The sequence below is a fragment of the Tasmannia lanceolata genome, unplaced genomic scaffold, assembly GCF_043159265.1.
Source record: "Tasmannia lanceolata isolate RefF3 unplaced genomic scaffold, GAP_Taslan_0.1 ptg000003l, whole genome shotgun sequence".
Classification (NCBI taxonomy): domain Eukaryota; kingdom Viridiplantae; phylum Streptophyta; class Magnoliopsida; order Canellales; family Winteraceae; genus Tasmannia; species Tasmannia lanceolata.
The window spans coordinates 61151143-61164915 of NW_027518680.1; the positions used below are offsets into that span (position 1 = coordinate 61151143).

General features: G+C 37.8%; 1 protein-coding gene across 2 annotated transcripts; it reads right to left on the reverse strand.

The window, feature by feature from the left end:
* Positions 1–2210: 2210 nt before the first annotated feature.
* Positions 2211–12915, reverse strand: LOC143857952 (cysteine-rich receptor-like protein kinase 6). 2 transcript variants are annotated; one of them, XM_077368520.1, is made up of 7 exons: positions 12478–12915; positions 10190–10309; positions 9544–9674; positions 8616–8826; positions 4592–4829; positions 2903–3053; positions 2211–2817 (listed from the first exon to the last, which is right to left on the reverse strand). In XM_077368520.1, the coding sequence occupies exons 1-7, from the start codon at positions 12779–12781 to the stop codon at positions 2464–2466; spliced, it is 1509 nt and encodes a 502-aa protein (XP_077224635.1). In that variant the 5' UTR covers positions 12782–12915; the 3' UTR covers positions 2211–2463. The 2 variants fall into 2 exon arrangements, with proteins under 2 accessions (XP_077224635.1, XP_077224640.1); XM_077368525.1 differs by lacking the exon at positions 10190–10309.
* Between the last annotated feature and the right edge of the window lie 858 nt (positions 12916–13773).

The window sequence follows — 13773 nt, forward strand, 5'->3', positions numbered from 1 at the left end:
CTGCCGCTCCTCTGTATCTGAAATTTGTTAAACCACATAATGAGCTAACAGCCCAGCCGGTTTTCCAAATCCAAGCCAGCTAATAGGAAAACAAAAACAAATTTGTGCGGAAAAGACGTAACATGCCATAAAATTTAGTCAATGCAGAAATTGATAAGAATTAAAAAGATCATTTCTACATAAGCTATATATAAAAAAAAATATACATGTTTTTACTAAACAGTTCCAACCACTCGGTTATGCAATTTTTCACTTGGAAATCAATGACAAGAATATATATTTTCAAACATAACAGTCTTCTCTGTGGCCAATTTCCAACCTTATTGGCAAGTAGCGTAACCCAAGGCGAACACTCGTTCGCAGGACTCACAGGTCCAAAAGTGCGCAATGTCACAATATCAATAGCCAGAGGACTCCCTACTGGCCGCCCGAGATCAACCTTACGGGTAGATAAAATTTGACCGGTCTACGTGATCACGTCCAGTGTACTCACCCACTGGTAGGTTGGGCACTAGATTCCCACCAGAGATCAACCTTACTGGCGGAATCCATTCCATACCAAGACTGTATACAAATATAGAGAAAAGCAATTTAATGTCTGTAATTCCATGCTATAAATTTTGTAGATGTTTCAAGCCATAGGGGACTCCCCCCATTCCAATCTATGAAAACCATATCGTAAACAAAGTGCTGTTCAAATTGTTTGCTTCATGAATTCTAGTTTTCAAAATCATGTTCTTCATAAATCTTTTTATGTATATGAATGGAAACATTTTAAGACTAAAGGATATCATGCATAATGACATTCAACTATTTAGAATGACATGCTCAAAACAGTCAGTGAGAATCTTCTCCAAAATAAGTTCCAATTGAGAGTAGATATGCAAAAATTGTAATAGAAAGCTTTCAACTTAGCAAAAAGTAAATATTTGATAATACACTGACATAGGGTAGGATCACCTACCTCAAGCAAAATCTCCAAAAGTTCACTTGCAAGGTTAGGTCCACGAAGAAGATCTTCCTAAAGCTTAGATAATTATGGAGTAAAGTACGTGGCTGAAATCATATAAAATCTTAGAGTCACATAGGATTTCTTGGGTTGTGAATTACACCCAAGAATATTAGCTATAAAAACTGTTTGTAATAATTTCACTTACCCGAAATTTTGGTTATAAAAAATAAGGCACACAACTGTTAACATGCTTCCAAAACAAGTATAGTGGTTGATGGAGACAATTCCCAAAAACTGATTTGGAACTTGTGGCTGCTATATGGATGAATTTCAGCAGCATATGGATGAATTTCAGCAGCATATGGATCTTAGAACAAGTCCGGATGATGAAGGACAGCCGGATGATGAAGGACAGCAAGGGCTTCAAATGGATCAGAGAAGTGTTTTCTTGGACGAAGGAACTGCCGGATGAATTTCAGCAGCATATGGATGAATTTCAGCAGCATATGGATCTTAGCACAAGTCAAGATATGGCAAAGAATTCCATTATAAAGGCTAGGTTAGAAGGGAAAGTCATTAGGTTCTTGCTCCTCCAAACTCACGACCACTTATTTTCAATCTAGAGGTTTTTCTATAGTTACATACCATCTATAGAGGCACTCTTATTAGAAGGTATAACACAATGAGTAAGCCACCACTAAAAAAAATAGAATCTCATTAGCATAGGAAATAGCTAATTTCCAAACACTATGGTTGTCATACAACATTTCCAACAACAACAAGGTCCACCAATTAGTATAGAAAATAGCTAATTTCCAAACAATACATGTCCTAGCAATACTTTAGGGGTTATGAGGTTAGTGGAGGTTAGTGGCTTCATAAAATAATATGATGTGGGGTTCCACCAATTAGCATAGAAAATAGCTAATTTCCAAACAATACATGTCCTAGCAATACTTTAGGGGTTATGAGGTTAGTGGAGGTTAGTGGCTTCATAAAATAATATGATGTGGGGTTATGAGGTTAGTGGCTTCATAAAATAATATGATGTTCTAGCAATTATGAGGTTAGTGGCTTCAACGACACCCATTAGAAACAAATAACCATGATTTAAATTTGCTAAGGACAACCATATATGTAAAAAAAAAAATTATTACTTTGAACCTACTTGGAACCGGGTATTACAGTCTCCCTCGATAAAAACCCTTGAATCCACTAAGGAATAAGAAGGAATCCTTGAATCCACAAGAAAAAGATAAATACTGAGCAAGAAATTTTATTAAATGAGAAAACTTGATTTCTACATACAATACACATCCATATTTATAGACTTTCAAACTCTATCTCCAATCCAACTAGGATTAGGATAAGCTCTATCTGTTATCCAACTAAGACTGTGACTCTTATATAAGAAATAGAACTAAGAAAAAAAAAGGAAAATAAGAAATCTACAGAAAATAACAAACAGTGTCCTACATCAAACCAGAACTTTTGTTTAGTACCCATTTTCCCTAACGAGGGTCTAATTCAGTAATCGACGCCTCATTCAAGGAATACGGTTTGAACTTACTATTGAAGTGATCGGAAGACTCCATTCCGTTCACTACCGAATTATTTCTTAGCACATCCGACTCCATCTGACTCCCCTCGATGAAAAATGCTGGAGGTGAAGGAATTGGCAAAGTTGAAGAGAAGCTGTTGAGCATAAGAACAACTGTTGACATTGTGGGTCTTTCGGCTGCATCTCCCTGAACACATAGTAGTCCCATAAGAACACATCTCAAAACCTCCTGTCTTATGCACTGTTCATTCAAATTTCGATCGATCAGCTTATGAGCAATTCCTTCGGTCCAATGCTGCCATGCCTGCCAAAATCCCATCAATATTGTAAATCTTCCCTTTTAGATTATACCTAAGCAATAAAATTACATTATAAAGTTTCATACATACATAGGTTAGAAGATCAATAGCTCCATCAGACTCATGGAAACCGGCGTTCTTTCGACCAGTCACAATCTCTAAGACCAAAACCCCGAAGCTAAATACATCTGATTGAGTTGAGAATTTCCCGTATACGGCGTACTCCGGTGCCATATATCCACTGCATGCAATCAGCAACCAAAATGATGTTTCTTTCCTCTTCTTGAATGCTTAGTAAGATAATTTTTAGTTTTCAATCTCATATATGGATATAATGTGGCTCTTGATAGAAGCATTCGCATACTATTTAGAATAATTTAAATTTTTTTACTTTTTGCTTATTTTTCTCAATTTTCTTTATTTTTTTCTTTTTTAGGTAAGTAAGTTGGGGTTTGGATTATTGAAAAAGAATGATAAGCATTACATTCCAAAATTTCCTTTTCCAAGTCAGTAACTACTATTTGAAACTTCTTGATCAGTGCCTGAGTTAATGTAAAACTCATTTTTCATTGATTCACCCAAGTTGACTCTTTTTTACTGTAGACAAGTTTTTGCCCAAGAACATAACTTAAAGGAAAAACACAATGAGCATGATCGGCAAATAAGTCTCATTGTGTTTGTTTATCACACTGAAAATGTTTAAAGCATATTTTAAACCTTAAAAACTCGAACTGACTCGAAAGTGGGTCGAGTCAAGTCCACTTGATTGAGTGATGACTGACTCGACTAAAAAATATCATATTTTCCTATTAGTGTACAAATTTTTTGTAAATATATTTACTATTGTTTACATTTTGATCCATAAAATGTGTAACTTGTATTGATTAAAACTATTTTGCAGTAAATAGAAGGTTGTGGGTGTTGAGGGTCCTACACTGCGTCGGAGGGCCAGGCCGACGCAACGTGCTCAATGCGAGCGACATGAAGGCCCACACATGGATCTTTCCTAGTTTAAACTAGGACCCTAATTTAGAAGTTTCTACTTTTGATTAGGAGTAATAAGCTTCTAATTTGATTTTGGAAATTGGTTTTGGATTTGTAGAAATAATAGGAAGTTAGAAATTGTGGTTTGTCATTGTTTTGGAAAGTGAGTTTCTAATATGGTTTAGAGTAAGTTTCTATTCTAATGTGATAATTAGTATTAGTTTTAATTTCTTTGGAAAGTGTAGGAAGTTAGGAAGCTAGGTTGCCTTGATCAAGGTTTTGAATTTCGGTTTTGGCTATAATTTCGGTCTTCACCGAAACTGAAATTTCGGCTGAAATCCCAAATTTTCGGTTGAAGCTAATGAAATGTCGGATTTTTCTCCCGAAATTTTGGCTGAAATTCCATAAAGAAATAAAAATAATAATATTTTATTGAAATTTAGACCGAAATTTGTTTCGTTTCGGGGATTTCGGTTTCGAAACGTTTTGGTTTCCGTGTTCCGAAACTTTGGATTTTGGTCGAATTTAAAACCTTGATAGAATCTGATGAGTTTTTAAGTATATTCATTTGCAGGAAATAAGCAGACTTAAGATTATCTAAGGCTCCATTTCTTTCAAAGTAAAATAGGCGCAAGACAAATTTTACGGCCATTTTTCCACTTAAAAATGTGCGTCAAATTTGTTTTATGCCCATTTTTCGTCGAAAGAAACAGATCCCAAAGGAAAAAAAAAAAAACTGCTTAGGTTGTATTCAAAATTCAATGTGAGAAAGAAAGGGATTGAATCTCAACTTACAATGTCCCTGCAATTCTACTGGTACTTGCATGAGTTTGGTCTCCACCAAAAAGCCTGGCCAAACCAAAGTCTGCAATTTTAGGATTCATGTCTCCATCTAACAAGATATTGCTAGTTTTCAAATCTCTATGAATAATCTTGAGTCGAGAATCTTCATGAAGATAAAGAAGCCCTCGAGCGATTCCTTCAATGATCTTGTATCGACTTTTCCAGTCCAGCAGCAAACATCTGATTGGATCTATCCAACCACATAAAATTATTAATAAAGGCTTTGTTTCTTTCGACGTAAAACAGGCGTAAAACAAAATTTATGGAAAAATGGTGGTAAAATTTATTTTACACCCACTTTATGTCAAAAGAATTGGAGCCAAATAGAGGAATAAAATGACCCATTGAAGTTGGCTTCTCAAAGATAATTCTTAAGCATCATTGAATTCTTAAAAGGAAATTTATAAGTAGATGTACAGTTAAAGCATTGTTTGGATTGCAGGAAAAACATTTCTGGCAGAAAAACATTCCCACTTTACACAATTTAGAGGAAAATGATATGGTTATCACTTATTTAGATGGATATCATAGTAAATTGAAGGTCCTTGTAAATAAAACTTGAACTGAAAATTGGTTCAAGTTTTTTTTTTAATGTATAACCAACAATGGAAAAGTAGTAATTTCTGGAAAAAAGTTTTATTCTAAAACTTTTTTAGAAAATTCCTGCAATCGAAACATGGCCTAATTAAAGCAGATCATTTCAGGTGTACTCAACTAAGCCAGTCTGATAAAAAAAACGAAACTACTACTAACCATGTAGCCAATAGCCATTGAATCATTGTATATGCTCCAACCAACATAAAGATTGTGTAAGACTAAGGATTTTTTTTTTTTAACTCTAAAATTTTTTTAAGGGAAAACTGATATAGGTGATAAGGTTAATTATTAGTTGCTAAATACATATTGATAAAGTTTTATTGATCACTAATAGGGCCCTCTCTCATCTCCAAGCAATTAGTGCTATGGTGGGGGCAATTGGGCACGCCTCTGACATGAGTGACACGCTCACTAACTGTGCTGACCATAGGGGTGTTCATTATTCAGGTATAACCGAATTGGTTTGGTCGGTTCGGTTTGGTTTTGGTTTTTTTTTTTTGGAAATTCGGTTATTCGGTTTTGGTTATCTCAAAAAAAAATTTCGGTTAACCGAATAACCGAAATTATAATAAAAACCATTATTTTTTCAAAAAAAAGTGTTATATGGGCACTCTGTATGATGATCAAAACCGTCCATTTGATTGATCACAACTTAATTAGGTTGTGCTCAAAAAATCATTTCGATAGGATGATCCTAGCCCTCCGATCCAAACCGAGATTTTGCTTTTTCCCTCTTTTTCTCCCACTAACCGAATAACCGAATTTTTAATCGGTTTAGTTTCGGTTCGGTTTTTAGAAATTTCTGTTCGGTTATCGAAATTTGATAACTGAAATTATTTCGGTTATCAAATTTCGGTCTATTCGGTTCGGTTCGGTTATAACTGAACGAACAACCCTAGCTGACCATGTTAGTGGATTGGAATGCAGTGAAGTAGGATTCTTGGATGATTGAAAGGAAGAGTGTATCTTGGAGCTATGTTTGATCGGTATTGTACTTCTGGTCTTCTACACGTCTAGTAGGATAAGTGAAGGTTGACTCTGCAAGAGACTTATACAAGAGCAGGTCTACTACATTATGTCATTCGAAGGTATCAGAGAGGAGGTAGAGTACATGACGACATGTGAGATTACAGATGAGGCTATTTGGTTGACCAAATCGGTTGTGATATGGGCCTGAAGTGTTAGGACCCAAAAGTGAGAAAGCGTACCTCGATTCATGTGTGCAGTGGAATATCGATTGATGGATTTAAAGAATATGAATTGCCAACCTGCAGAAAGTGCCGACCACTTATGATCCACTCCCTGTTCAACCATGAGTTCGATGGTTCTCTTCCAATCTCCAATCCCAGAGATTGTACATTTTGAACCGTTACCAGGGAGTGGTGTTAGAGTGTATGCCCTAAAAGTCAATTCTAGTTGTATTGAATTTATTATTAATGAATAAATTGATTGTTTCATGACATCTATTTCGAAATTTTTGGAGTATGTGACATGCTTCTTTACATATGTTTGTCTTTAGGTAGCATCGTAGGATAGGCCATGCACATAGAGAATATATGGCAAGGAGATATGACGTTCCAGTTTTTTGCAGGCCTAGAATGTTCACGGTTGGGGTTGGGATTGGACACCTTGTACGTATACACAGCCGGCATTAGAAGGAAATTAGATAATGAGGCAATGAAATGGTGTTGCAAGGACCAAGGTTTTAAATTTCGGTTTCGCTTATAATTTCGGGATTCACTGAAACCGAAATTTCCGCCAAAATCCCAAAATTTCGGTCGAAATTTGGTACAAGTCAACAAAATCCTGGATTTTTCTCCCGAAATTTCGGCTGGTAATTTCGGCTGAAATTCCATAAAGGAATAAAATATTATTATTAAATTCCAATTTCGACCGAAATTTCTAAAATTTTGACCAAAATTTGGTACGTTTCGGGAATTTCGGTTTCAGAACATTGTGGTTTCAGTGTTGATCGGTCCGAAATTTCGAATTTTGGTCGAAATTTCAAACTATGGCAAGGACACACAAAATGCCATAAATCCCAACATGAAGTAGGGAAGCATCTTGTTGATTTGTGGCAGCTGTGTGTGATATATTATGAGAAGAATTAAGTTTGTCATGCTAGGGCTAAATATATTTATGTGAGACATCACATGATAAGTGAGTGAGCGGCAGGTAGAATTATTCACTTAAAGAAAATATATATACATATATGAGTAAACAGATCCTGAGGTGGCGCTCACAAAACATAGGGGGCCCACTTTGTTTGGATGATCCAAAGCATTCATTTGATAGACCCTCACATAGATAGGGTGCCCACAAAAAATTAGGTCCATAGGATCATCCTAACCCTTCCATTTGTGGAGGTTTAGATTTATGGAGGTTTTATCCCCATCCATTTTAACCTCCACAAATGGAAGGGTTAGGATGATCCTATGAAGTTGATTTTTGGGCACACCCTATCTATGTGAGGTCCTATCAAATGAATGCTTTGGATCATCCAAACAAAGTGGCCCCCTATGTTTTGTGAGCGCCACCTCATATAAGCCACTGCTAGCGCCACTTCAGGAACCATTTTCTTATGTATAACATATACTGAGGCAATTACAAGCATTGTTTAAACATGGCTAATATCACTAGATGTTGATATTTGGCGGCCTACCACGTAGAATGGGGTGGATGCCTACAAGAGGTATGAAGTTATGTTCTTGAGAGCGTACAATATAGTTGATCTTCATGTGACTGAAACGGACCAAGACAGAGAGTGTTGCGAAACACGTCTTGTTAACTAAATGAGATTTTTTTATGATTTTTTTTAGCTTGACTAGCTAGGATAACTATAGATTTTTTAGGAGAAACTCCCAACACATACAAGCAAAACTATGCAGTTAGCGGTTTTTGTGAGGGTTTTTCTCTTGGTTTTGTCTTATGATGAGAATATGGTGGGAGCATAAATTTTTCCCTCGGCGAAGAGAAGTGTATGATCTTGGTTTGGCTTATAGAGTAAAGGGTAACAATTAGATTATGTTTCAGGTTAATCTCATTGTAATCTTTATATCGTTGCATCCTTGCAGTGGAAGATCATGATCTCACCCATAGATGTAGGCTTTTATGCCGAACCCCATAAATATTTTCTCTGTGTGTAGTTATTTTTTTTCCTTTTTCATTTGCATACTATTTGATTGTATTTGGTCCATCAATTTTCTACACAAGTGACCTACCACATATACTTCTTCATGCACATATTTTTCCTTGAAAGCACACACATGCACCATATAACAACTCAAAAACTAGCTTCAATCATCATGGAAGTCAATAAATCAGGGTTTTCAATGCTTGGGAAATGAGCTATATATGTAAGTTTGGAGATACTAATTACCAAATAGAAAGGTGTCAAGGCTTTTGTTTGGCATGTATTCGTAGACAAGCAGCTCTTCTTGACCTTGTAGGCAGCAACCCAACAACCTTACAAGGTTCTTGTGCTGAAGCTTCGCAACTAAAGCTACTTCGTTTCTCAACTCATCCATTCCTTGCCTATATCTTCTTAAAAGCCGTTTCACTGCTATTTCCTGCCCGTTCAATAGCTTTCCCTGGTAAAAAAAAATTAAGAAAATTTAAGTAACTTTAATTTAAGAACACAACTCCAAATCCTCCTAGTAAACAGTGTATCGCTCTTTTAAGTATGCCATGTTGCATGGATTCGGATTCACGTGTCGGGATCCGACACGGATTCGAGATCTTGGGTTCGGCAAGCCCCCAAAAGTAGGATTCATGAAAAATTTGAGGATAGAGGGTCATTGCGAGTTTTGTATTAAGAGAGTCGAAGAAGGGGTTGTGCACTAGGGTTTTCATATAAAAAAAATGTTAAGAAAACACATTTAAAGAGAAAATATACAGGATTCACATTTTAAAAGAGACAACGATGAATCGGATTCATCCGAAAAAAAAAACAGAATTCGTGTGGAAAAGAGACAACGATGAATCGAATTCTCCCGAAAAAAAAAAACAGGATTAATGCGGGACACGGTTACGACAAGAATCTAGGTGTGTTCCAAGTGAATCCATGTCCGATTCGCATGTGGAGACGTGTTGACACGGATTCGGTATAGGGAGGGAAAGAATCCATGCAACATAGTAAGTATGTGATAGATTGACCTTGCTCAATCTGAGGATGATGGTTTTTCCTTAATCATATTTCGATTTTTATTTAGCATTAGTTTTGAATCCCTTCTAGATGAGTTTCTCAATACCAGTGTATCGTTCTTTTAAGTATTAATAAAAATTTTGGGTCCGCCCTGTGGCCGTACCTTGTAAACAGTTCCAAATCCTCCTTCTCCAAGCTTATTAATGTCAACGAAGTTATCTGTGGCTGCTTGGAGTGTCTCCAAATCAAATATTAGTGATTCCGTGGCATCATTATCCCCTCCAACTCGTCCGCCTAGAACACAAAACAAATTTTAAGCAAAATTATGACCTACAAAGTGATGAATTTTCCGCCCTTTTGTTGATCTTGTAACATGTTTTGCGCAGCAAAAAAAGTTGATGAAGAAGAAGAAAAAGATCGATGATGATGATGGACTATTTGGATCCAATTATAAAACCTAGCTAGTTAATTAGGCCATGTTCGGCAGCCATGAAGAATTTTTCCAGAATATTAGTTTATCTAGTGGTGGGAGATCGAGGGAGAAATTGATGAGGCATGAGTGAGAAGAGGGTGAGAAGTGGTTGAAAATCAGGGAAAAGAAAAACTCTAGTCAGAATAGAGTTTTATTGTACCTATTTTTAAGCCACTTAGCACCATCTCCTAGCTCCTCCCTTCTCAAATTCTATCCCTCCCCCTTTTTCTACCCCTCTCTCCCTACATGGAAAACTAATACTCTCTGGAAAAAAAAAGTCATGGCTGCCAAACATGGCCTATGTATGAAGAAAATACTTATATTGCAAGATATTCACCATCTTTATTGCTTGCTTTCTTTCTCCTCAATAAGAAAGTGCGAATAGTGGATGTAAGAACCAATGTGATAGCCATAAGGATGCAGATAATTTGAAGCATTCTCATTGTGCTTTTATTTCCTGCACAAACAAGAAAAAAACTCTGATTTGCAAGGGATCTTTTGATAAAAAGAGTTAATGAGTATTGAATTGTTGTTAGATAAGAAAAGCAAGTAAAAAATGTTTAAGTAAAGGAAGCACAAGAAAAAACATTTAATACGTTTAGAATTTGTCATTTACAAAATATAGTGAGGGTAAAGTTGAAAAGTTGGCCAAAAAATGTGTTTTACTAGAAGAACGGAGTTTTTGCATAAAATTAAGTTTTAAACGGACTAGTAGATGGTGATCCTACCAAACATGGTTTTTTTTAGGGATAATTACATTTACACCCCCTCTAGTTTCAGACACATCCACTTCCACCCTTATAGTTTAAAACGTGACAAATACACCCCTGTAGTTTCAATTTGTTTAAGGTTTGCCCCCTCAGCTGAAGGTTCGTCCATAGATTGAAGGGTTAGGATGCTCCGATGGAGCTGGTTTTTTGGGCACACCCTATCTATGTCAGGACCCATCAAATGAACGCTTTGGATTATCCAAATAATGTGGGCCCATACCCGAATCCAAACACTACCAAACGCTTCGGATTCGGGTATGGGCCCACATTATTTGGATAATCCAAAGCGTTTATTTGATGGGTCCTGACATAGATAGGGTGTGCCCAAAAAATCAGCTCAATCAGATCATCCTAACCCTTCAATCTATGGGCGAACCTTCAGCTGAGGGGGCAAACCTTAAACAAATTGAATCTCCTCAGTCTCTATTGACTCGAGACATAAAAAAGGGTAGCGCAAGGCTACTCGAGTCGAGTGTGGTAGGGAATTGAGCGATTAACGAAGTGTGTATTTGTCACGTTTTAAACTATAGGGGTGGAAGTGGATGTGTAAATGTAATTATCCATTTTTTTAATAACAAAAAAAGGGAAATGATCTTAGCTCTCCACTAGTTTGATATGTGGGAAAGCTTCTTGAGTTCCCAAAAAGCTCTGACAATGGCAATTAAACACTAAAAGACAAGAAGCTTTCGCCACATATCAAACTTTTTTTTGGTAGGTAAGCTAGGATTTGGCGTGGACCCGTACCGGTTTATTTGAATAATAAAGATAGTACAATCAACTCACAAATACTAACCTTATCACAAGAATAGGGAAACAGACCAAGAGTACAACGAAAAGACACTATCTGAGGATCGAACGGAGGCACGAAGAATCTCGAAAACTCTCCACATATCAAACTTGTAGAGTGCTAAAATCATTTCCCAAAAACAAATGCCATTTAAAACTAAGTTTTGCTAGCTATGGTTGGGAGAGAGCTATTTCTGGAATATTTTAAATCTTAGCTCTGCCCTGAGATTTCAATACTCGTCCATTAAATTTGCTATCATCATCACTCCAAGGATAGCTACTCTTGTGCTGGAAACAAATACAACACCACCAACCCCACGACGACCCCCCCCCCCGGGCCCATTCCAACATTTCCATAATCTAATTCTATTCGGGCAGAATCAGAATAGGGTGCCGATTCTAGTGCTTAATTCCGGAAATCCAAATGCTCACTATAAAAGTTTCTACTGTAAGAGTGCCATTATTTATTTCCACACTCATCCCCACTTTGCTAGGCAATTTTGTGTAAAAGCCAAATCCCAGCTCATTTTTGCAGTAGAGAAGCTCAAATTTTGTCTTATTCGTTTAATTCGTCTGCTCTCTCATGCAGTAGTGAGCCACGAAATGGCTTTCGGCAAAATTGCCTAGAAAATCACTTATTAGGCACTTCTCTCTAATTAGTTGATGATTTTGTTTTCAGGGAATAGATAGGAGTGCAACTAGCGTCGGGTTGGGTTGGGTTGAGGCCAACCCTAACCCAACCTAACCTGTGCCTTGGGCTGAGGATGATTAACCCTAATCCAACCCGCCTCTAAATCTCTCAACCCTAACCCAACCCATCTAATGAAATCGGGATGGATTCAGGTAGGGCCAAATAGAAAAATACAATATAACCCAAAGAAAATAAAGATAAAATTAGAGGTCAGGTTCGGGTCGGATTGCCAGGGCCTCAATCCTAACCCAACCCTAAATTAAATTGGGTTGGCTTTTCCCAACCCAACCCGAGCCAAAATCGGGTTGAACCTGACCCGAATTGCACCCCTAGGAATAGAACAACCTTTCATGATTCCAGAAAAGGAAAAACAATTACCGGTTGCATCCGAATGGTCCGATTGGTCGCCAGACCATGAAGGAAGAGGAGCTGTCGCCGGGAAAAATGGCTCCGACTCGAACCTTAAATAACAACACTCGCTATAAACCCGCCCACCAATCCTTTGATTGCAGCAAAGTGGAATGTCACTGATCCCCATTTGCAAGCAAGAGTAACAGTCGTTGTCCGATAAATCTCTCCGGCATTCCATCAAACCATAAATCTTGGCAAAATCTGTCAAACTTACCATACCTGTTGCAATCTTCCATGTATCAAAACAAGCCTTAGCCGAAAGATTTTGCATCAGAGCTCCCAACTTCTGATTAAAAACATCTGGGTTTGACGCATTGTGAGTATTGAAAAGCGAATTCCTGGGAAAACCTCGGAGTCTGGAGAAGAAAGGCTGGTCTGAGTAACGTAAGAGACAGGCGGCCAATTGAATTGTTGCACCTGTTGAAGAATAGATGATTAAATAACACAACTCTCAGCTTAAGCTTGTGGAGTAATTGTTGTTTCACATGGTATAAGAGATATTTCAAAACACTAGATTTTATATGATGTGTGGCCATATAAACTCGTACGGTAGGGATGATCCATACAGTCCATTTGTTGGTGTTGTGGGTAAACCCAGACTACCAACTGCATGCAGACACGTGGCCACACCTACGAAGGCAGGACAAACCCACTCGGCTGCGTCATCTAAGCAAAACAATGAGTCGAATTGCCGACAGGGCAGAAGGTAACGCAGGCAGAAGCATGTGGAAAGGCAAAGAACACCGTCTTCAACTCGTAGAAGAAGAACACCGCCTTCTTTAATGAAAAAACACTCTTGAATCCATAAGAGAAAATAAGAACCTAAATTTTTATTCAATTTCAAGATGACTCATACAAGATCCCACCACCTATATTTATAGGTGATGGTGCCCAAAATCCGACTGCACGTACTAGCTTGGTTGAGCCTATGATCCTACGCTCACAGAAAAAGCGTTAGTGGGCCCGAAGTTGTGGCTCTGGGCGGCCACTTCGACACTCAACCCAGAGATGGGCAACACAGACAATGGACGATGAATGGGAGAAGGGCCAAGACAAGTTACCAGACCAGTGGAGGAGAATTGGATTCGATGCCCTTGCTTGAGTGTGTAGACGCCCTTTTATAGTGAAGGAGACCCACGATCCCATGGTGCCAATCATGCCCTTGATTTTGTCCACGTGGGGCGTGATGGGCGGCGGTTACAATCGTGGAGGCGTGATTCCCTGGAATTCTGGGCGGAGATGGAGGGTGGTGGTCTTGGCGGG

Coding starts and splice junctions, on each gene's coding strand:
- LOC143857952 (XM_077368520.1), bottom strand. CDS start 12,781: ATGCAAAATCTTTCGGCTAAGGCTTGTTTTGATACATGGAAGATTGCA. Junction 8,827..9,543: donor GATTTGGAACTGTTTACAAG/GTACGGCCACAG, acceptor TTTTTTTACCAG/GGAAAGCTATTGAACGGGCA. Junction 3,054..4,591: donor AGTAGAATTGCAGGGACATT/GTAAGTTGAGAT, acceptor GATTGCATGCAG/TGGATATATGGCACCGGAGT.